At 41.9% G+C, this 24,677-nt stretch overlaps 2 protein-coding genes across 3 annotated transcripts in view; one reads left to right on the forward strand and one right to left on the reverse strand.

The window, feature by feature from the left end:
• The first annotated feature begins 3,803 nt into the window (after positions 1-3,803).
• Positions 3,804-5,772, forward strand: LOC117500077 (tripartite motif-containing protein 16-like). The gene has a single exon (XM_034152777.1). It carries the CDS (start codon positions 4,065-4,067, stop codon positions 5,721-5,723), a length of 1,659 nt encoding a protein of 552 aa, XP_034008668.1. The 5' UTR covers positions 3,804-4,064; the 3' UTR covers positions 5,724-5,772.
• Positions 5,773-13,913: 8,141 nt separating this feature from the next.
• Positions 13,914-24,677, reverse strand: part of larp4b (La ribonucleoprotein 4B) — a 57,072-nt gene continuing 46,308 nt past the window's right edge. The window contains exons 14-17 of one of the 2 annotated variants that reach the window (XM_034152776.1): positions 23,295-23,468; positions 22,379-22,576; positions 21,678-21,785; positions 13,914-18,577 (exon numbers count right to left, since the gene is read on the reverse strand). In XM_034152776.1, coding sequence (XP_034008667.1) covers positions 18,233-18,577; positions 21,678-21,785; positions 22,379-22,576; positions 23,295-23,468 — 825 coding nt within the window. In that variant the 3' untranslated portion in view covers positions 13,914-18,232. Of the gene's footprint in view, positions 18,578-21,677; positions 21,790-22,378; positions 22,577-23,294; positions 23,469-24,677 lie in introns of both variants that reach the window. The other variant, XM_034152774.1, reaches the window with a different exon arrangement.

Raw genomic sequence — 24,677 nt, forward strand, 5'->3', positions numbered from 1 at the left:
ACATGTACGCTTGATTCCAGTCTCGATGGAAGAAAAGACCAAAAAACATAACGAAAAAGAAAAGAAAGAAAAGAAAAAGCCCTCTTGAACGCAACCTCCGTTTCCACGTCTGTTTGAGGTGTCGTTAGGCAAAATATTATTCGTCCAAAGTCATCGATTGTCCACAGCCGTTAGCATGGTGTTAATGAGTTAAACCACAGTGCGTTGATAAAGAGAAACCAGTCGGTCGGTTGGTTGGTGCGCATCACGAGATATTACATTTTTGAGATGCAACCCCTTTGAGGAAACAAAAAAAAAAATGGCACTGTCAAAAAAACGGACGAACAGGAAGGAAGGAGGAGAAATGATATGAGGCTCCGAGAAGAAGTCCAACGAGAGGAAGGAAATCCTCGAAAACGCCCGCCAACAGGAGCGTTTGTTATAATGCCGGTGAAGAACGTGCAGAACTGGAGACGTCCCTTTGGGTACCAACGAGTCTGAAAAGAGTCACCTTTGCATGGGTTTGGATTTCTGTGGGTACACTTATTTATTCCACACATGCACACATTCACAGTTCCCAGTTCATATGCATTTAACTCCACAAAAAAGTTCGAGGTATAACGCACGGGGGGAATCTGCTCCGACAGTCAGCGGTGTCACATTTCTCCAGATGTGAGAAGTCTTTGATGGACTTTCAGGAACGAACAAAAAAAAAAGCCAGAGATGGCAAGCGATCAGCTATGTACAGGTTAAACTGCCCAGGACAAAAAAACAACAACAGTTGAATAAATGGCACAGTTATTGGTTTATCTTTGCCACAAAATGCAGTCCACATGTGGTCAAATGGTTTCAAACAGACACTTCAATCTGTATGTGCCAGACATGTCGGTCTGTGTAAAACAAAAAACTGTGATTCCAGTTGAGCTTCCGTCTCCAAACTCGCCCCCATAACACAAAACAGAAACATTATTTGTACATTTATTTCTCAGGAGAGGAAGCTGAGGAACAGGAAACAGATCAATCAGAAGGAAAAAACGACTTTCTGGATGTTTCGTCTAGTAGCTACATCGACACACGGGCGTGAACTTAAGCCATCCTTGTCGTGACGCCAAAAAATCTCCCAACATTTCACGTTATTTCCCCAAATAAGTGTCTTTTTTCTGAAAGAGTCACCAAAAATGTAGAATCCACAGGTCCAAATGCTTGTCGTCACGTTGGCAGGAAGCTAACCACCTCGAGTGCTACAAGCTAAATGTCTGAAATGTGCTTGAAGTGTGCTTCATTTTGATATCGTTCATTACATCACGTCACATCGAAGCGTGTGAATTAAAACAGACGACAAAACTGGGACGTGTCCATCAGGCATCGCTCTTTTAAAAAGAAAAAAGATGGTTAGAAGAGGTGAAGCTCGTAGCGAAGTTTAATGTTAAATCAGTGCCAATGCTTCTTATATTTAGAAAGAAAGTTCTGCTTCTTTTACTTCTATAGATTTCTGATTTTGTCATGGAGTGTTCTCCTTTTATCAGTCTGCAAAGCTAACAAGTTTCTGTCCATATTCTAAGAGAAACAAGCAACAACTATCCGTGAAAACCAACCAGAACCACCATTGAGAATTTAGTTTGTTAGAAAGAAAAACAACCAATCAGTAAAGAAACACAAACAATTTCCCCCGATCTGAATTATGTTATCGCCAAAAACTAGATAGCATAGGTACATAACTAGGACTCAGCCCAATTTCTGTAAACCTGGGTCAGTCCAACTTCTGAAAAAACCTAAAATATAAAACTTAAAATTCACTAACGTACAACAACTACATCTCCCATGACCCTTACCTAATAATGCATACAAAGTCTGGTCTAATTATGTCAAAAGTTACTGATTTGATTACAATTTTTGACTGCGATCCAACGTTCTATACCAATATTTGAACGATAAGCACAGGATGTGTCAGGATGTGGTTAGCCTAGCTTAGCATAAACACTGGTCGCAGATGGCAACAGCTAGCGTGGTTCTGTCCAATCTGCTTACAAGCTAATCTAAAGCTCACAAATTAACTTAATCCATCTTGTTTTTTTTAAGATTACTGTTTTCTGCCTATGTTCTAAGCTAACTGTTTTCTGCCTATGTTCTAAGCTAACTATTTTCTGTCTATGTGATGAGCTAACTGTTTTTTTGTCTGTTTTCCATCCGTGATAAGCTAAGCTAACTGTTTTCTGTCCATGTGCTAAGCTAAGCTAACTGTTTTCTGTCTGTGTGCTAAGCTAACTGTTTTCTATCCATGTGATAAGCTAAGCTAACTGTTTTCTGTCCATGTGCTAAGCTAACTGTTTTCTGTCTGTGTGCTAAGCTAACTGTTCTCTGTCTGTGTGCTAAGCTAACTGTTTTCTGTCTATGTGATAAGCTAACTTTTTTCTGTCTGTTTTCTATCCATGTATCATGTATGTAGAATCCAGGACAGAGAGAAGGAGGTTCCGCAGGTTCCTGGGTGGGGCATGAGGGCGGAGGAGGTCTGATAAGTAGTGGGGGGCATGGGCATGGAGGGACTTGTAGGTGAGGAGGAGGATTTTTGTAGGAAATGCGGGACTTGACCGGCAGCCAGTGGAGGTGGATGAGGGTGGGAGTGATGTGCTGCCACGGCTTTGTGTGCGTGAGTACCCTAGCAGCACCGTTTTGGACATACTGGAGCCTGTCCAGGGTTTAGTTGGGTACCCCAAACAGGACACCATTGCAATAGTCCAAGCGGGAGGTGACAAATGCATGTACTAGGGTTTTCAGCAACAGACTCCGAGAGTGACGGTTGGAGTCTGGCAATGTTCTTTGGCTGGAAAAAGCAGAGTTGGTGACGGACTTGACGTGGGAATGGAAGGAAAGGGTGGAATCAAAGATGACAACCAGGTTGCGGACTTCAGGAGATGGGGAGATGGAGCAGCCGTTAACCTCGAGGATGAAGTCACCAACCTTCAGGAGCAGCGCCTTGGGTGCCACAATCATGAGCTCTGTTATCTTGCTGTTAAGCTTGAGGAAATTTGATGACATCCAGGTTTTTATTTCGTGCAGGCAGTTGACAAGGGACTGAAGGGGGAGCTGGGAGGATGGAGTAGTGCTGAGATAGATTTGGGTATCATCAGCATAGCAGTGGAAGTTGAGTCCGTGATGGCGGATGATCTGGCCGAGGGGGAGCATGTAAATGGTGAGAAGGAGGGGGCCAAGCACAGAGCCTTGGGGGACACCATGATTGACTGGGGCTGGGGGGGGATTCGAGCCATTGATGGTAACAAACTGTTCCCTGTTGTGGAGGTAGGATTCGAGCCAGGAGAAGGCGGTGCCAGTGACACCCAGGAGGTCAGATAGGCGGTTGAGGAGGATGGTGTGGGAGATGGTGTCAAACGCTGCAGAGAGGTCCAGGAGGATGAGGATGCTGAGGCGGCCAGAGTCAGCAGCAATGAGGAGATCGTTGATGATCTTGATGAGGGCGGTCTCCGTGCTGTGATGAAGTCTGAAGCCGGATTGGAGGGGCTCATAGAGCTCATTGCTGGACATGTGCAGATGGAGTTGGCCGGCGACTACTCTTTCCAGAGTCTAGAGTCTATAGTTACATTAAGGAATTTCCCCCAAAATGTGAACAAGTTTTAAATAAAGAGTCAAGCACATGGTAATAAAATAAACAGCACACATTGATTTTATTATTTTTAGGAAAGAACATTAACTTTACTTGGAGATCTGAAGAAAATTGATGATATATCATAACTTTATGTCTAAATACTCTTATTGCAGCTTGTTAATGACAGATAACACACCCTGCCTCTCACACAAATATTTGTTGAAAGCAGTTAAACCCGTTCCCCTTGCTTCCTGCTCCCAAACACACTGAGCTACACCCTATCAAGGTTTTGAATGTTCCCTCCCCTTCACAGGTTGGCAACAAGTAACATGTTAAATGAGAAAGCTGTTTCCTCATTCTCTGCATTGAGTGAGCAAAAGCAGAAGGAGAGGAGATTTGTTGTCCGTCAGAGATTGTTTCTGTTTCAGAGAAAGTGGATATTTTACCTTCTGTCTGCAGTCCGTAACTATCACTGAGAGGTGAGATGGCGCAGGGAGGAGTTCAGCTGGCCCGGGAAACCTTCTCTTGTTCGATCTGTCTGGATCTACTGAAGGATCCGGTCACTATTCCCTGTGGACACAGCTACTGCATGGACTGTATCAAACACCACTGGGATGGAGAGATAATCCACAGCTGCCCTCAGTGTAGAAAGAGCTTCACACCGAGGCCTGTCCTGCTGAAAAGCACCATGTTAGCAGATTTAGTGGAGGAGCTGAAGAAGACTGGACTCCAAGCTGCTCCTGCTGATCACTGCTATGCTGGAGCTGAAGATGTGGCCTGTGATGTCTGCACTGGGAGAAAACTGAGAGCCTGTAAGTCCTGTCTGCAGTGTCTGGCCTCTTATTGTGACAAACACCTCCAGCCTCATTATGACGCAGCTACGTTTAAAAAACACAAGCTGGTGGAGCCCTCCAAGAAGCTCCAGGAGAACATCTGCTCTCGTCACAACGAGGTGATGAAGATGTTCTGCCGCACTGATCAGCAGTGTATCTGTTATCTCTGCTCTGTGGACGAACACAAAGGCCACGACACAGTGTCAGCTGCAGCAGAAAGGACTGAGAGGCAGAGAGAGCTGGAGGGGAGTCGACAAAACATCCAGCAGAGAATCCAGGACAAAGAGAAGGAGGTGAAGCTGCTTCAGCAGGAGGTGGAGGCCGTCAATGGCTCTGCTGATAAAGCAGTGGAGGACAGTGAGAAGATGTTCACTGAGCTGATCCGTCTCATGGAGAAAAGAAGCTCTGATGTGAAGCAGCAGGTCAGATCCCAGCAGAAGAGTGAAGTGAGTCGAGTCAAAGAGCTTCAGGAGAAGCTGGAGCAGGAGATCTCTGAGCTGAAGAGGAGAGACGCTGAGCTGAAGCTGCTGTCTCACACGGAGGATCACAACCAGTTTCTGCACAGCTACCCCTCACTGTCAGCCCTCAGTGAACCTACACACTCATCCAGCATCAACATCCGTCCTCTGAGCTACTTTGAGGACGTGACGGCGGCCCTGTCAGCAGTCAGAGACAAACTACAGGACGTCCTGAGAGAGGAATGGACAAACGTCTCACCGACTGAAGTGGATGTTTTACTGTCAGCAGCAGAGCCCACCACCAGAGCTGGGTTCTTAAAATATTCACAGGAGATCACACTGGATCCAAACACAGCAGACACACAGCTGGTATTATCTGAGGGGAGCAGAAAAGCAACATACATGGAACAATATCAGGGTTATTCTCGTCACCCAGACAGATTCACTGAATGGCCTCAGGTCCTGAGTAGAGAGAGTCTGACTGGACGTTGTTACTGGGAGGTGGAGTTGAGAGGGAGAGCAGTTTATGTAGCAGTCACATACAAGAATATCAGCAGAGCAGGGGATGGGACTGAAAGTTTATTTGGATTCAATGACAAATCTTGGTCCTTAGAGTGTAACCAAAACAGTTATACATTTAGTTACAACAGTATCCTCACTCCCGTCTCAGGTCCTCTGTCCTCCAGAGTAGGAGTGTACCTGGATCACAGAGCAGGTATTCTGTCCTTCTACAGCGTCTCTGAAACCATGACTCTCCTCCACAGAGTCCAGACCACATTCACTCAGCCGCTACATGCTGGAGTTTATCTTCATTGTATTGGAGACACAGCTGAGTTTTGTAAACTGAAATAGCCTGAAGTCATTTGAGGAACTCTTCTACTTCTTAAACTCATTGTGTGTCCATCATTGTTGCTGAGAGCTGATTGTTCATGTCTTCACTGCACAGAGATCAGCTGTCAATCAAACATTATGGGATGTGCTTTAACATCTTCTCATGAGTTGTTCTGTAGATGTTGGAGTTTCTTTAGGCGGCGCTCCTTCCTGTGTCTGTTTAGCCATGGAGGCTGTCACTGCTCAGGAGGATTTCTGTTAACCTCAACTCATATTTCTCTGCATGGAAATGTAAACTTTGCTCTAAATATTTGTTGAATATCGATATTGATTTATTTGTATGTTGTTGTTTCTCTTGTAAAGCATGAGAGAGAGAAAGCACCTCCTATTTTATTTTCAAGGTCTTTTATTTTTGACTAAGTCTCAAAGTGTTGAATGCATAAATGAAAGTTTGAAGAAGGAAATAAAACACATTCAAATACAAAATACAAAAGAAAAGCTAACAGGTTGAGTTTGTAGTAAATTATATTTCTATTTTCAAGATGTGAGATGAGTGCCACATTTACATGTCTGTAAAAATAAAATGTTGGGGTTTTTCTTGTTAATAAAAGAGTTAAGAGGAAAAAAGTGAAAATCTCAGTCTTTTGTTTTTTTAATTATAAAAATATCTATTAATCAAATATATTTGCATTTGATTCATTTTTAGGATTAAGAAAAATAAATAAATTCAGATTTTCCTTTCTTTTCCAGAAGAACATGTGAAAGCCTTTTAGCTGATGCAGCTCTTTCAGTAAACCCTGCTCACGTTTCGTCAGGTTGGTGTAGATGTCTCTTCATTTAAATATGTTTTGGCACATGCAAATTCCCTGAAATGTGGTCGTGTCCCAGCTCACTAAAATACGCAGTAGTTCAGCCTCTCCTGAAAAAAACGAACCTAGATCCAAACGTTCACAACAACTACAGGCCTATATCCAAGCCGCCTTTTATTTCAAAAGTGTTAGAGAAAGTTGTTGCCAAACAGCTTACTGCTGTCTTTACTGCAAACACAATTTTAGATAAGTTCCAATCAGGTTTTCGTCAGAAGCATTCCACTGAAACTTCTCTCCTTAGAGTCTCCAACGACATAATGATGTCTTCGGATAGAGGTCAATGCTCCGTTTTAGTGCTGCTGGACCTTAGCGCAGCTTTTGACTCTGGATCACAGAATAATGATGGAAAGGCTCGGGCAGGTGGGTGTCTCAGGGAGTGCCCTGAAATGGTTCTCCTACCTTTCAGATAGGAGTTTCTCTGTGTCTTTAGGCCCTTTCACTTCTGATACTGCTGCTCTTACCTGTGGTGTGCCTCAAGGTTCTGTTTTGGGTCCTGTTATATTGTCCTTATATGTGCTTCCCTTAGGTCAGGTTATCAGCAGATTTAGTCATATTTCCTACCACTGTTACGCTGATGATATTCAACTCTATGTCTCATATAAACCTGATAATCCCGGCTGGATGTCTAATAACTTTTTGCAGCTTAATGCAGACAAAACAGAGGTCCTTATCATTGTGTCAGACAGTTTAGCTCCGAAGGTTGCAAAGAGTATAGGGTCCCTTTCCTCAGCTGTTCGGTCTAATTTACGTCTTGGTGAGACATTTGATCAGGCAATGCATTTTGATCAGCATATTAAATAATTTACCCGTACATGCTTTTTCCATCTCAGATATATTGTGAAGCTCAGGTCTGTTGTGTCATTAGCGGAACTTGAAATGATCATTCATGCTTTCATATCATCCCGGCTGGATTATTGTAACTCCATTTTCACGTGTTTCCACAAGTCAACTCTCAACCGCCTACAAATGGTCCAGAAAGCTGCTGCAAGACAGTTAATCAGGTCCAGCAGGATGACACACATAACACCCATTTTAAAATCCTTACATTGGCTCCCGACCGGTTTCAGAATTGATTTTAAGGTTCTGGTTATTACCTATAGAGCCCTGCATGGAAATTTACCAGAGTATATATATGTGACCTTCTCCGTCCCTACATCGCCAGTAGGTCACTTAGGACCAGGGCCTACTGGCTGTCCCACGGTCTCGTTTAAAAACTAAAGGTGACCGTGCCTTTCAAGTGGAGCTCCAACTCTCTTCCTATAGACATCCGCTCTGCAGTCTCTATAGAAGCTTTTAAAAAACTACTGAAGACCTATCTTTTTACATTGGCTTTTATTTCTATTTGAAATGTGTGTGGCAGTGGCGGTTCTAGAACTTTGCCACATGGGGTGGCAAAGGGGGGGCAAGAGGTCATGCCAGGGTGGCATGGGAGGGCGGACAGTACGTGGTATTTTATACTGTATATAACCTATTTATTGTTAATTCATGCCCTAACACAAGTGTTCTTAATTCACAAGAGAAACCAGGTGTTCAGACAAACAATCGGGTGCCCTCGGGTGCCACCCAAGCTTACTTCAACAATTTTAAATGAAAGGAAACTACAAAATGTATTTTAAAGCAATGAATTAATGGAACAGGTTGTTTTGCATTACAATGTAAAACTAAATATATATATATATTTTGTTTTTAAAAAATTGGTTGTCTTAGTAGAAGACAGACATATTTGCATGTCCTCACTAAGCATTATTACATATTAATTTAATATTAAACAAATCAAAATGGCCAATTATCCCAAAATGTTGCTGCTAATATAATCATATGCTTGTCAACTTTAACTGATCAAAAATAAATTCTGAAAAAATACTTGAATTATCTATGAAATTGCAATATTGACACACGTCCCTCAGTTTGTTTCAACCCCGTCACGCCATACCATTTACCCTCCTATTAAGTTAAAATAATGGATCAGTCCATGTGTGATCTGCATTGAGGGAATTACATCACAAAAGTCTTCTGAAGAAAAGATGGCAAAGAAAGGCAAGTGTCAGTTTCTTCTCTCTATTTGCTCTTTTCCAGCCCTGTTTTTGCAGGGGCTGATTCTGTGACGTAGCTTTAATGCAAATGAGCTGCAGCTGACCACGCCCCCCTGCAGGAGAGGGGAGCGTGGTCAGAGGTCAGCTGCTGGGCTCTCAGAAGAGGGGGAGGAAAAGAGAGACTCCGTCCTCCGTGTTTTATTCTTATATGATTAGAGTCATTATTCATTTGTTTTAAAGCTCAATAAATAACAAAGAAGACCTTTGACCGGCACTTTTCAAATTTTGTCCGGAAGATTTAAACTTTAACGGATATGTTGACCGGCGAAAAAAGATTTTGTTCATAAAAATGTCCGTGGTAAAATGTTTAGAACACACAAGCAGAAATCTGCCGGAGTCTTCTGGCACATGTCCCTTGAAAATGAAGTCTAGCCACAGATTCTTGTCTTTTTCCAGGGATGGCATTGCATGCAGTCCCTTGTCCCGATTCTTGCAGCCAACAACAGCACAACGTTTAACTCCCTTAGACATCCTGGCAAGAGCAGGCAAAAACACAGATGTGACTGGGGGAGATTTAGCTTTCCGACAGCCTATATGCGAATGAGCGGTTGGGCAATGGCCGTGGCCCAACCTCTCATCCCCCTGATCGGTGGAGAGTTGCCCATATAGGCGGAGCACCCCTTTTCTGACGTCAGAGAAGTTCAAATCTGTGGCCCAATCCCAATCCCAAACCGCCCCTTACACCCTACCCCTACACCCTACCCCTACACACTACCCCTCCGTTTGCGCGGAGGGTCCGCCACATTAAGTGCTGTTCCAAACCAACGAGTGTGGAGCGGGGTGGAGGGGGAGTGGGCTATCAAGCCCTCAAACAGCGAGTCTGCAGCGGTGCTGACTTGAGACCGGTCTCTACCTGACTGATGCTGATTTGAAACCGTTGTTACATACAGTTACGGCATTTCCTGTTTCTGCCGGAGAGAGGGGAGTTTGTCCCAAAGCTTGCCGCTGTATTTACTCCCTCCATCTGACAGGAGGGAGCCTCGTTGAGCTGCGAGTGTGGCTACAGACGGAGTTCACTCCGTCACGGAGGGGTAGGGTCGAGGGAGTGGTTTGGGATTGGGCCTGGATCAGCTCCGTTGCAGCCCCGTTTTTAGAGATTTGGGTATGGAGGAAAAGAGAGAGGGTTGTGTTTTCTGACACTTGGTGAGTTCCCTGACACACCGGGGACACATATTCATGTATAAAAGACGTACAAAAGTGCATTTTGCATGATAGGTCCCCTTTAAGTTTGATTTTGTGTAAATCAGGTCAATTAACCATATATTTCAAAATAGAAGGGTAAAACTTGTTTTAAGTCAGAATATGGCTTGCTTAAAATGTGTAACACAGACTATTTACACCAGGGGTGTCCAAACTACGGCTTGGGGTCCAAATGCGGCCCGCGGACAATTTTGAATCGGCCCTCAGCAAATTAAAAGAATATAATGGAATATGGCCCACAAATGAAACTTGTGCTCGTCTTATATTGTACTTCTTAAATATAAATGCAAAAATATATTACACAGTATTCATGTTCAAAAGAGCTCAATGTTGCCCAAAGTGATTTACATAACAAGCTTGAAATACATCCTTCCTATTTCTCCTTATTATAATCAATCTGAGGCTTCTGTTTTAAGGGATGAGCTACCAACACAATAATTAAACTAAGGCTTTAAAAATATATGTTGTCTTTTTTTTATTGCAGTTTCTCTTTAGAATTATATTGGGTCAGTGTCAAATTTCAAGATAAAAATGTCAAGGTCCCATGTCATGCTTTTCTGGTTATTACCCGTCCCCTTGTGTTATGAAGGTTTGTATGCATATAAACGGTCTGCAGAGTCACAAACCCTCAGAGTACACCCTGTAGCGAGTAAAACTCTAACACAGAAAAGACCTGTCTATGCTGCCCCTGAACGCCTCGTTGGAGATTTCTTTTTCCATTGTTTTCTTCTTATATAGTGTAGTAAGTACAGTGACGTATTGGGTATAGTGACGTAACTTCCTCACACACACACACACTCAATCTTTTCTCAGCTGCAGCTCCGCAGATTTCTCAGCCTGAACTCAGCCTGAACTCAGCCTGAGACGGCGAGACGCGGCGGCCGGTGGGGCTCGGCCTGGGCTCGTTCTCAGCACACACGCAGACTCACAGCCAGGCTGCAGGTGTGTGTGTGTGTGTGTGTGTGTGCTCGGGCTGGGTTCATGCTGGGTTTTGCTGTGTCTCGCTGTCTCGCAGATCCCCCGCAGCAAGCCAGCTCACACTGTCCGCTCCTCACAGCAGCGAGCCCCGCAACGTCCCGCCAACATGGCACCCAGACCCCACGCAGCATTCTCATCTGTTTGTCATTACTGGTGTCATTTTCTGGTTGCTAACAAACGTCATTGTAACACAAACACTGATGTTCCGCTGTAACGGTGGTGGACTCATCAGAACAGAGTGGGCGAGCTGACCAATCAGAGCACACTGGGCTCATAGGGAGGGGGGGTCAGGAGCTCCAACAAGCCATTTAGGACAGAGTGTGAATACACATACTATACAGAGATGCTGTATGAGAAACCAATGTGAGTTTGGAAAATTGCACATTATAAATCTATTCTAGTATACCTCAACAATGGAATTATGATCAGTAGAAATGGCCATGACATGGGACCTTTAAAACATGAGTTATTAAAACTAAGTAGGCAAATTTACTTCCAAAATAAAGAGACAGTGGCTCGTCAACAGTGCCTAAATCTTTATTTTTCAGTAAGCTACATTTTTTTCTCCAAATTAGACAGTTTTACATCATGACACAGAGTAACTTAAATTATCTATAGCTGACATGTACGCTTGATTCCAGTCTCGATGGAAGAAAAGACCAAAAAACATAACGAAAAAGAAAAGAAAGAAAAGAAAAAGCCCTCTTGAACGCAACCTCCGTTTCCACGTCTGTTTGAGGTGTCGTTAGGCAAAATATTATTCGTCCAAAGTCATCGATTGTCCACAGCCGTTAGCATGGTGTTAATGAGTTAAACCACAGTGCGTTGATAAAGAGAAACCAGTCGGTCGGTTGGTTGGTGCGCATCACGAGATATTACATTTTTGAGATGCAACCCCCCCAAAAAAAATGGCACTGTCAAAAAAACAGACGAACAGGAAGGAAGGAGGAGAAATGATATGAGGCTCCGAGAAGAAGTCCAACGAGAGGAAGGAAATCCTCGAAAACGCCCGCCAACAGGAGCGTTTGTTATAATGCCGGTGAAGAACGTGCAGAACTGGAGACGTCCCTTTGGGTACCAACGAGTCTGAAAAGAGTCACCTTTGCATGGGTTTGGATTTCTGTGGGTACACTTATTTATTCCACACATGCACACATTCACAGTTCCCAGTTCATATGCATTTAACTCCACAAAAAAGTTCGAGGTATAACGCACGGGGGGAATCTGCTCCGACAGTCAGCGGTGTCACATTTCTCCAGATGTGAGAAGTCTTTGATGGACTTTCAGGAACGAACAAAAAAAAAAGCCAGAGATGGCAAGCGATCAGCTATGTACAGGTTAAACTGCCCAGGACAAAAAAACAACAACAGTTGAATAAATGGCACAGTTATTGGTTTATCTTTGCCACAAAATGCAGTCCACATGTGGTCAAATGGTTTCAAACAGACACTTCAATCTGTATGTGCCAGACATGTCGGTCTGTGTAAAACAAAAAACTGTGATTCCAGTTGAGCTTCCGTCTCCAAACTCGCCCCCATAACACAAAACAGAAACATTATTTGTACATTTATTTCTCAGGAGAGGAAGCTGAGGAACAGGAAACAGATCAATCAGAAGGAAAAAACGACTTTCTGGATGTTTCGTCTAGTAGCTACATCGACACACGGGCGTGAACTTAAGCCATCCTTGTCGTGACGCCAAAAAATCTCCCAACATTTCACGTTATTTCCCCAAATAAGTGTCTTTTTTCTGAAATGAGTCACCAAAAATGTACAATCCACAGGTCCAAATGCTTGTCGTCACGTTGGCAGGAAGCTAACCACCTCGAGTGCTACAAGCTAAATGTCTGAAATGTGCTTGAAGTGTGCTTCATTTTGATATCGTTCATTACATCACGTCACATCGAAGCGTGTGAATTAAAACAGACGACAAAACTGGGACGTGTCCATCAGGCATCGCTCTTTTAAAAAGAAAAAAGATGGCTAGAAGAGGTGAAGCTCGTAGCGAAGTTTAATGTTAAATCAGTGCCGATGCTTCTTATATTTAGAAAGAAAGCTCTGCTGTTTTACTTCTATAGATTTCTGATTTTGTCATGGAGTGTTCTCCTTTTATCAGTCTGCAAAGCTAACAAGTTTCTGTCCATATTCTAAGAGAAACAAGCAACAACTATCCGTGAAAACCAACCAGAACCACCATTGAGAATTTAGTTTGTTAGAAAGAAAAACAACCAATCAGTAAAGAAACACAAACAATTTCCCCCGATCTGAATTGTGTTATCGCCAAAAACTAGATAGCATAGGTACATAACTAGGACTCAGCCCAATTTCTGTAAACCTGGGTCAGTCCAACTTCTGAAAAAACCTAAAATATAAAACTTAAAATTCACTAACGTACAACAACTACATCTCCCATGACCCTTACCTAATAATGCATACAAAGTCTGGTCTAATGTCAAAAGTTACTGATTTGATTACAATTTTTGACTGTGATCCAACGTTCTATACCAATATTTGAACGATAAGCACAGGATGTGTCAGGATGTGGTTAGCCTAGCTTAGCATAAACACTGGTCGCATATGGCAACAGCTAGCGTGGTTCTGTCCAATCTGTTTACAAGCAAATCTAAAGCTCACAAATTAACTTAATCCATCTTGGTTTTTTTAAGATTACTGTTTTCTGCCTATGTTCTAAGCTAACTGTTTTCTGCCTATGTTCTAAGCTAACTGTTTTCTGCCTATGTTCTAAGCTAACTATTTTCTGTCTATGTCATGAGCCAACTGTTTTTTTGTCTGTTTTCCATCCGTGATAAGCTAAGCTAACTGTTTTCTGTCCATGTGCTAAACTAAGCTAACTGTTTTCTGTCTGTGTGCTAAGCTAACTGTTTTCTATCCATGTGATAAGCTAAGCTAACTGTTTTCTGTCCATGTGCTAAGCTAACTGTTTTCTGTCTGTGTGCTAAGCTAACTGTTTTCTGTCTATGTGATAAGCTAACTTTTTTCTGTCTGTTTTCTATCCATGTGATAAGCTAAGCTAACTGTTTTCTGTCTGTGTGCTAAGCTAACTGTTTTCTGTCTATGTGATAAGCTAACTGTTTTCTGTCTTTGTGCTAAGCTCACTGTGTTCCCTCTATTTGCTAAGCTAACAGTTTTCTGTCTATGTGCTAAGCTAAGCTAACACATCCCGCCCCAAGTGTTATTGATCTTTTTTTCCCCTAATACATTTTACAATTATATTTCCCAAATGTTTTACCTACTCCTTCAATGACCAAAACCCCCAAATGTTACCACCAAGAACAGTAAAAACAAACACTCATTAATCTTTGACTATGGCCAGAAAAACCACAAAATAAATGTTAGCAGAGGCAGAACTTCAGCTCTCTATTGTATTAATAGATATTTTCGAGTCATGCTGCCCACATGTGGACGCAATGCTGATTATAAACTGTGGTATGAGCGTGTCATAATCATAGATATTCAGTATTAGTGTAGTGTTAATACTAGCCTTATTAATCTTCTTGGTATTAGGATATTTAGAGATGTCAGAAATACTTTGCTGCACAGTGACGCCTAAAAATCTGACATGTAGTGCTTTTTTTTTTTTCTTCAGTAATCAAACTTCTAGATTATTGTGGTTAAAAAAAAAATTCCAGCGTAAAAGAAAAAGGAAGCCAGAGCTTTTTAAAAAAATGAAACGAGAGGATGTTGGTGGACACGCAGATTTGTAAGGGTTCATTAATAATGCTGTCAGTACCACAGGCTCTCCAATTAGTGCACAGTGAGGAGGGGGGTATACAAAAATAATGGAATGAAAGACAACAAAAAAATGTACAATCAGACGAGCTGCCCACCCTGCAGAGAGGAGCAGAATTTAAACTCCGACACCCAAACTAAAAATAAAAAAAGCACAATATTACGTTTTTTTTTTTTTGTATATCCTACATCCAGCTCGATAGCGACATTACGAGATCAATATATTTTTTTATAATCATTTTTAAGGTACCTCTTATATTTTTCTGAGTATTTACAACTGTACAAGCAAAGCACACACTTCAAAGTGCACACATTTAATACAGTATTGACTAGTTTTGCATTTACAAGGTTTTATGTTTTTTTTCCCCCTCAAAAAAAAAAAGGACACTCGTAAATTTTACAAAAACAAAAAAGGGTAAAAATAAAATGCTGCTCGATTTGTCCTCTCTTTCTTTCTCTTTCTCTTTCTCTCTCAGTAAGACTTGTGACGTCTAAATATTTTTCCACGTGTCACGCTTTGTTAACATTTGGGGGATTTTTTTTGTGTGAAAAGAAATAAACTCTATGCTTGTCTTGTATAAAAGTTAAGGCAAAGTCATTTTTCAAGTTTAAATAAAATTCAAGTTTCTCAAACACTGGATGGACACTTCCATTTTTTTTTCTTTTTCTTTTTACATTTTGCGTTTAAATAGAGATCTCAACGCATCCCTATGTATTCTCATCTCCCTAAAACAAAAAACGTAATGATATTTCTCATGGAATAAACAGCATTGGTTTATAAATACGTGGATATGGTGCATTTTGATTTATTTTTAACCGTTTCCACTGATGAGAGAAAAAAACAAAACCCATCCAAGTGCATCTCAGTCCTTCAAAAAGAAAAATCCCAAAAATATATCTATTTTTTTTTAAACAAACTCAAGAACTTTACGTCCAAATCAAAAGCAGCTATGAGCAGGCTTTTTCTAACGAAGCCCTCCTCAGATGGGCTGTTTTCTCTTAGTGGGATTACCCAGAATGCTTCTTGTTGCAGGAAGACTTTAGCGAGACATGCAAGGTCTCACATCGTGTGTTTGTTTCCCTAAAAAACAGATATTGTGTATAGTACAGTGTTTTTTTTTTGTATGGTTGTTTTGCATCTGTGATAACTTAAGAAGAGATTAAATTTGAGCACTCAAGGGAGGAAACTCTCTTTAAGTCTGTCACGCTCCAAAAAAAACATACTTTTAACGTCTCACAATTGCAGTTTTATGAATCTGATGTAAATTCAAAACTCCTTTTTACCATTTCGCCAGCCAATTCCATTTTTAGACTACAGTAAAACATGCAAGACTTGGTTGGTCTTCTGCCAGAGTGGCTGCTACAGTAGACAGAGCTCCCAACCAAACCTTCAATTTAACACAAGTTTCCTCCCTGAATCTGAATCCTTGCTACTTCACTCTGCAGAGGGATATATCAGCTTCAAAATCATCCGAAATGCTGCTCGATTAAGTCGCATTGAGCTTAAATGTACGTGGTAGCACATTCTGTGAGCTCAAAGTGAGAAAAAAAGTGTATTTCTCTTCACATTTTTGCTTCAAATCCAACTGCTTTTCTCCCCAAGAGTGAAGCAGGAAGAAAATCCGTGGTGCTTTTCGGTTAATCTTTTCCACACTTTTTTTTTATTTGAAAGAAAACTCAGGATAAATCAAAGTGTGCACACTTGAAAATAGAAGACAAGGGAGCATGCTGACAGAAAAACCAACGAGCGGTGAAGACTCGACGCTGAGGAAGACGAGGGAACATCTCCACCCCGAGGACGACATTTTACACGACTCAGATTTCCCTGCTGTAAAACCCACCTGCTCTTTTCTGTTCTCTTAAATGTTTAAATTTGAGTTCAACAACGTTCACATGAGCCCCGACGGGACTCCCAACTAAATCCCTTTCACACTTCAACATGGCAAACTACATTCCGCCCCAAAAAACTCATTTTACCTTTTTTTAATAAGTAAAACTTTCAATCCAACCGTCTCACTTTTCCGTAATTTTACAAGCAATGAAAATCCTCATTGATGAGCCAAAATCCAAAACCACTGCATGAACTCCTTCAGTTTGAAAAAAAATCTATATAAAGCATCCGTAAAGCGAGATAAATCTGTAAAGTCATGTGACGCTGCCCCATCCTTCACCACAGTGTTCAACAGGCGTCCACAAGGCACAACAACACAAACGAAAACAAGGCGATTGCGTCCACAGAGATGAATTTTCTTTCTCTTCCCTTGACGTTCAGGATCAATTCCCTTTTTTCTCTCTCTTCACTTGTCTAATAATGCATTTGCCTGCGAGTCTGAGGAAAAAAGACGCCATAACAGTGCAATTAAAGTTCTGTCGATACATTTAAATCAAGTATTTTGTACACACAATATCAGATGAGCTGCTGTAACAGGTTCCAGGATTCGACGTCTAGCACCATATCTAGAAGAAAACACGTGAAGTTTCCCACTCGGCTTGCTAAACTCCAGCAGGGAACTCACTTTCTGTCATGTTTCTCAATCAATAACCAATTTCCTTCGTCCTAATTGCAGCTCACGAGTGTTTCCTCACCTCCAGAGCTGTTTTAATCCTCACAACTGGACTTTAAATGTGTCAGCCCTGCCTTTTTCCTTTGACAGTATGTGCCTGATTCCACAGTTTTAAATAGGAAATGAGAAGAGCAGTCGACAAAGCTTGCTCGCTTTTTCCCTAAAAAATGCAATGCCAGGAATATAATCACACACGCGACGGACACTTTTCAGCCAATTTGCGCCAATGCCTAATTTATATATTCAAGCTTGGTTGCAGATATCAACATGCCCTTCTTGTCTGACGCTTAAAAAAAACAAAAAACAGCACTGATATCACATCACGGCCGTTGATACAAGCTACAGCTAGCTAGTTAGCAGTGTTAGCAAACAGTAAAAACAACAACACAGCAGATGGAGGTGATTCTTTACAGAGATGTGAGGAAGAAAAGTGACACCCAGCGACAATAACCAGGAGTGACTGTACCGATAGTTCACAGGAAAAGTTGGAGAAAAAAAACCATGTTTTGTTAATAATTCTGCAAAATAAATCCAGTTTGAGGCGGAAAAAAAGATCAGAGTCTTGTTGTGATTTAAGTCTTGCATACGGATGGGAGTATGTAATAAAAAAACGGCTAATTATGACCCATAATTAAGCTACATAAAGTCGCACAACAGTGCCCCTCGACATGCAAACAAACCCCTCCCTCTGCTCACTCTTTCCCCATCATCCACTGGGGGCGGGGGCAAACTTCCCACAATGCCCTGCTGCTGCTGCTGCTGCTGCTTTCTTTGCACACAAGACTTTTTAAATGTTTAAATCCCACAAGGCCTTTTGGACTAATGAAAAAAAAGACATGTTTCAGTGTTGTCTGTGCCCGGGGTATAGGCAAAACTGAAAAAAAAAAAAAAAAAGGAAGCAAATAAATAGAATAAAAAGAATGAAAAGGTGCTCTACATTGCACAGTAAAGTGCTTTTTGTCTGCAAGCCCTGATCCAGAAGAGAAGGCGTCCCCTATCCATGTGACTGATGCTGATTCTGGGATATAAGCATTGAGTAGCCCTGACTTATATTTCCGTTTTTTTTTTCTTTTTTTTCTACTGCGGGGATTTGGGCGGGGTTTGGTGGGTTTCTCTGTTTGGGGTTTTCCCGATGTGGGGGGGCGGGGAGGCCCAGCGTCCAGCCGGCCTCCGAGCCTCCCTCTGGTGTCTCCCCGGGGTGAGGGGTTTGGAGGAAGAGGAGGAAGAGGAGGAGGAAGAGGAGGAAGGGGGGTATGTCTCTCTGGTTTTGGCCTCTGATGCGTCACTGGGGCACTTCCTGTCCTCGCCACCGGGGGCAGCGCAGCCTGGCTTTGCTTCTTTCGGGGTCCCAAGCTGCTGCGATGAAGACGAGGAGTCCTTCGCCCGCTGACAGATCTCAGCGTAGGAGGGCTTCCTCAACTCCTGCAGGGAAACAACGAGAAGAGTCAGGAAATAATCTCATGTCTAATGATGACACAAAATACGCTTTCACACCAAGTACTTTGCCGCACTTAGTTCCCAGCACTTAGTTCCCAGCACTTAGTTCCCCCATGGAACTAAAGAGCCGATCGCGTTCACACCGGAATAAGTCCCTGAGGGAAGATTACGCAAATGAAGCCGCTGACGTCACTTCTTCTTCTTCTGCTGCTTTGGGTTTACTGGCAGGCCGCAAACCACTTCACGGCGTATACTGCCACCCGAAGTCCCCGGCCGGAAGTCCCCGGAGTTGGGGACTGGCTTCAGTAGAAGCCTTCAGAGTAAATCGCCAGAACGCCGACACCTCCACCGCTCCCATGTTTTCTTTTGTGTTGCCATAAGTTAGTCTCTCTCCGTTGGTGCGCGGGGCTAATGCTAATGCTAATAATGCTAATGCCAGCAAATACAATGGCGGCTTCAAAAAACGTTCCCGAGTTTTACGGGTGTGGTTTGCAATTCGCCCAGCCAATCAGAAATTTGAACTTTTTTCTCCCCAGGATAGTCCCACCTCTCTAGCAGGCACTAAAAAGGGGGTAAAAGTTCTCATGAACTAAGTTCTCTTTTTGGTGTGAACGCAAAATCCCAGGAACTATCGGAACTAAACGGGAAAAGTACGGAGAAAAGTACTCCGGTGTGAAAGTGCCTAATGAGCGTCAATACATCTGTGAAGTCATGTGACGTTCAGGATCAATTCCCTTTTTTCTCTTCACTTTACTCTAATAATGCATTTGCCTGCGAGTCTGACGGAAGAAAACACCATAACAGTTCTGTCCCAACGGTTCGTGTTCATGTGACAAATGCCGTCAATTCTGTACCTTGAAAATGAAAATGTATTGGACTTTTTTGACAGCATCCCCTTCCCCAAACCACCGACATATTGAGATGGCTGCTACAATGACTGTGCTAAATAAAATATAAATTACATTGAGTAACTCAAATGTGAGTTCATCAAACCTTCAGTTGGTGCATCGACACCACGGTATCTAAATGTGCTTTTCCTCACATTATATTCACCTATTCTTCATTTAAAATGCCCTTTGGGGGGTTTCTGTTCCTCCCACAGACATCTGCAGTCTCCTTCCTATCCTCCTGTTAACAGCTGCTCTTTGAGTTTTACTGCAGAGCTAAAACCTAAAGCCAAGGGGAATATTCACCACGGTTTCTTTCTCCTAACCAAAGCACTTCTTTAAGAAAAGGCACCTTTTCCTCAGGAATCCTTATGGGAGGAGAGGTAAGTGCGATCAATTGGAAATAATAAGAAAAACTTTCCTTGCGAGTTCATCTCTCGGACCGATACCTTTTTAGACATTTTATTTTTTCCCGCAACAGAGGATTTCATCAAAATCAATGCAGCAGAATTAAGCTGCGATTAATTCCCCGTGTTTGTCCGTGCTTAGATTGATTTGTCTGAGCATTAAAAAAAAGGGACTAAAAATAAGGTGTTGGGAAAATACTGTACACATGATAACAAAGGTATCCCAACTGTAGCTGTGTGCATGACAGGATGTATGATTACCTAGAAGAGCATCAGGACTGTTTTAGGCATATGATAACTATTAGGGGTGTTGAAAATAATCGTTTCTACGATGCATTGCGATGCGGACGTGGACGATTCGGTATCGATGCAGTGACGGAAGATAACCGATTATAGCGTAGTAATTGCAGTTGCTTCCTGATTTTCCAGCCACGGCTTTACTATAACGTTTTCTTTTCTGTCACTTTAATATCAAATCGGTCGGTGACGCAGAGATCAGGGAACAGACGTGACAGCAGCACAGCGACACCAAACACGGAGCAGTCTTATCCAACAACACAAGAACACCAGTCCAGAACCAACAGCAGAAGGACCCGCTCTGAATCACTCCGTGTCGCTGCGGCTCAGAGACACAAGGATTTATGTTTTTCAAAAATAATCGCGTTACAATCATGTCAGGTTTTTGGTGGATTTAATTATGTCTTGGATTGCAGAGTATGAATGTCCTCTAGCAATTTTCAGACGATATATATACGTGTGTAAAGTTTGTGAAGGCAGGAGGAAAAAAGCTTCCGCGATCACCGTCTCCTCTCCGTTCCTCCAAGCCCCGCCCCCTCCCTGAAAATAATGAGTGACAGGCTGATAGTGACCCGATAGAAACTTTATTATTCACTTAATCACTGATTGAGATATAATGAAGCTAACTTAATCTCATACATTCATGGGATTTATGTAACAGTAAGACAGAGAATGTAAGTGTGCACCCACATGCAGTATTTTGGTTTGTATATGCTGTTGTAAATACTCCTGTTGTCTGCTGTGTTCAGACTTAAGTCCTGTGTGTGATGCCACATTCAGGACATTCAGTGTCCTTTCTTTAACAGAAGACCGTAGCTAGAAGCTGCAGCTAGACTGCAGAAGCATTAGTTTTTTGTTTTTGAGGATGGAACAACTTCACACACAGATATAGGGAGGCTAGACCTATACAATTAATTTATTTTGGTTTATAAATTAATGTCAAGACATTTATGTTATTGATTTCTGAAGCACTTTCTAAATAATAAAAAGAGAGTTCATATGTATTTACTGCATGTATGCATTGATGAAAAAGAAGCCATGTGCAGTAATATAGAAAATTGAGGATGCAACGCATTGGTATGAATCGTGATGCATCGGGATATCGAATTGAATCGAATCGTTGACAGGATAATAGTAATCGAATCGAATCGTGAGACCAGTGAAGATGCACAGCCCTAATAGCTATGTGATTAACATGATGATTCAGCCTCTATGGAGATAGACATATGACGAGCATGATCATTTCTGACGTGGAGCTAATCTGAAGTAAACATTGAATACTGCTTTATATTCCTCCATCTTGTGACTGTGTAACTCCCTCTCTTGGATATCAGCATGTGAAGGACACTGTTCAGGAACTAGTTGATGCTCTGTATGTGATGACTACTTCCATTCTGGAGAGGATCAGAAATACATGGATCCTGAGATTGAAGCTCAAGCTGGGGACCAGTGAGATTTTTCTAACAGAAGGTAAAGAAAGGAATCAATACTCACTGTTGCAGCACCGTTGACTTGCACTGATTTGCTGGCATTGGACAGCGTGCCGGTAACTCGCTCTACGGACAGCTGCAGCTCCTTCGGTTTCACCTCCGTCACCTTCACCTCCCTGAAATAAAAGCAAATGAGGGAGAAGAGACATTTAAAAAAGGCAGAGAAAATGAACAGGAACTCAATGCGAGCAGCCAGACTGACTCATACGATTACAATGATCATAAACACCTAATTAAAACCACACGTTTTCAGTCAAATCTGACGTTTTATAAACCTTTCCTTGTATTTAAATTGTTGTTATTATTTGTATCTTACTGTAAATGTAAGTTATAGAGGAAGGGTGATGGAAATGGTGCGGTACGATAACTAAGTGAGCAGATGGTAGTTATGGGTACTTTTTACTAAGTACATTTCGAAGCCCTCTTTACTTTTACTTGAGTATAGAAGTTTAGTCAGTACTTCTACCAGAGTATTTTTAAACAAGAGTATCTGTACTTCTACTTGAGTAAAGGATGCATGTACTTTTGCCATCTCTGTATATAGGACATAGAACAAATAAAATAGTGCCAGAGGATGTCTCACTACTTAAATGTGACGTGTTTAAACCACTAAGTAAATAAACTCACCTGCTAGCTACAACAGTGAATAATGATCTACTTACAGACCCTGCGCTACAGTTCAGATTCAGAGCTGTGTGTTCTTACGCTGCAGGGAGGGAGGGGGGCGGGGCTTAGCGGCGGCCCGGTGGCGGCGGTCAAGGTCGAGGCCGGGGTCAATGTCGAGGTCGGGGGGGTCGGCGACGGCTGGAAGCTCGAAGGCTTCGGAGAGGACGAGGAGCGAAGAGGCTCTTTTGGACCCGCTGGAGACAGAACTGATCCAGAACTGGACTCTGCACTTACATTCTGCAGAAAACAACAACAACAACAACACAGGATGTTAATGTGAAATAAAGCAAGATGAAGTTATCGGCATTTCCTCTCTGTAGACCTTTCCACTTTATCTAATTCCCCTCCTCGACTCCCCTCCTCGACTCCCCTCCTCGACTCCTATCCTCGTGTCTTAGACCCGCCCACAGGAGATGCGAGCGGAGGAGCCGAGGAGGGGAACCGAGGAGAGAGGAGGGGAAGCAGCAGGCGTTTAAAATGACCGCTCAGAGGAGAGGAGTTCTCATTTCTCTAAAGAGACGTCCATTAATGATGACAGGAGGCACAGCAGCCCTCTGTCTGATGGACTGATGTGTTCATGACGACTTATATATTTACTTTGAATTCATTCACAGTGCGGTATAATGAGACAATAACAGGCTACAGATGCGGACACACACACACACATATATTTATATAAATATTTACAATTTCAGAATCAAAGTACGAGAGCACTCTCATAATAACGTAACACTATCAGAAACTGGATATTGGAGTTAATCCCTACAGCGTGTAATATATTGGAAAGCCTCAGTTTCAGTCCTTACCCGCTCCTTAGGATGTATTTATTAGTGTAAGAAACTCTACTTTACTTAAGCCACAATATGTGCTGTACTGAGAAGCACAGAAGACAACAGTGACATTGAGGGTATCTCTACAGAATGTCATATATAAAAGCCTCAGTTTCAGTGCTTACCCGCTCCTTAACGTTTCCGATAACGACGCTGCTGGCCAGCCGGTTGTCGAACACTTCTTCTGTGGTTTTCAGCTGCCCGGCGGCTCCGGGGAGAGGAGGGAAACTGGAGAGACCCAGCTCGAAACTCGGAGACGGAGGTTTTGGGGGGGGAGGCGGCGACTGGGGCGTCACTCTCTACACAACGGCAACAAATAATCATAAGAACAACACATTTCATGAACTTTTAACTGATTTCTAGTAACTGCACACTATTTTATTTATTTTTTAGCATTATTTTGTAATCTGCCATGTGTCTAATGTTGGGGAATGTTCGGTTGTGTTTGTGTAATGTGATAAATGTTAAAAAAATAATAATCAGTAAATACACGTTTAACCCTTAGATGCACGAGTGACTACACTCTTCCACAAGTGGGTCAAAAAGGACCCGTATTAGAATAATATGTGTTTTTATGCCATTTTTGTTAAGAAAAATCACTTGTATAATATTTAGTATTATATTTTGGTTCACATTAGAAATATTTTATATTTACATTTTCACTATTTATAATTTCTTTTTTACATTTAGAAAAAAAACGTTTTGAACATATTGATGCAAAGATCTCCGCTATTCTGAGACCCTCACAGTATTCCAGTCCCTTTTCAAAACTCATCTCTTCTCCTCTTGTCTACTCATAGCTACTCATTTCTTAAAATGTACATTTAAAATTTGAATGGCATGATATCTATCTCCTTTCTGCTGTAACAATGTACATTTCCTAATAAAGGTACTCTGATCATTTAAACTACTATGCTTTTTATTTATTTGTATTTATTTCGAACGTGTAAATCAATAACACATTCATAATATTAATAATAATGAAACAAGAGAATGATGATACTGTACAAACATAAGCAGTATCAAATTGATAAACAAAAATATTATTGACTTACAAATTATATATAAACAAATTATCTACCCTTCTCCCAAAAACTAAATTAACATTTTTTTCCCCTCATGATTTCAGAACAGGATGCAGTTGATCCTGCTTTCTTTCCATTAGTCTAGACCAGTGCTTCTCAAAGTGTGGCCCGTGAGCGCCCCCTAGTGGTCCGTGAGTATATTGGTAAAATTTCACATTTGAAATAAATCAATTAATTTAAGCAGGGTTCATACACTTTCTCACCAATGATTTTCAATGACTTCTCCATGACTTTTACCTAATTTTCCATGACCAAAAAAAATTACTCTTTCTCAGCGGTACCACTGAAAATGGTTTATTTGAACATGGAACAGGAAAATAAGGTCTGCATATGAAACATGTTGTGCCTGTCTAAAACAAATCCAATAGTTGGCTTACTAGCTCCTACACGCTAAGGCAACTAAAATCTCTCACCAGCAAAACA

This window comes from Trematomus bernacchii, unplaced genomic scaffold, assembly GCF_902827165.1.
Source record: "Trematomus bernacchii unplaced genomic scaffold, fTreBer1.1, whole genome shotgun sequence".
Classification (NCBI taxonomy): domain Eukaryota; kingdom Metazoa; phylum Chordata; class Actinopteri; order Perciformes; family Nototheniidae; genus Trematomus; species Trematomus bernacchii.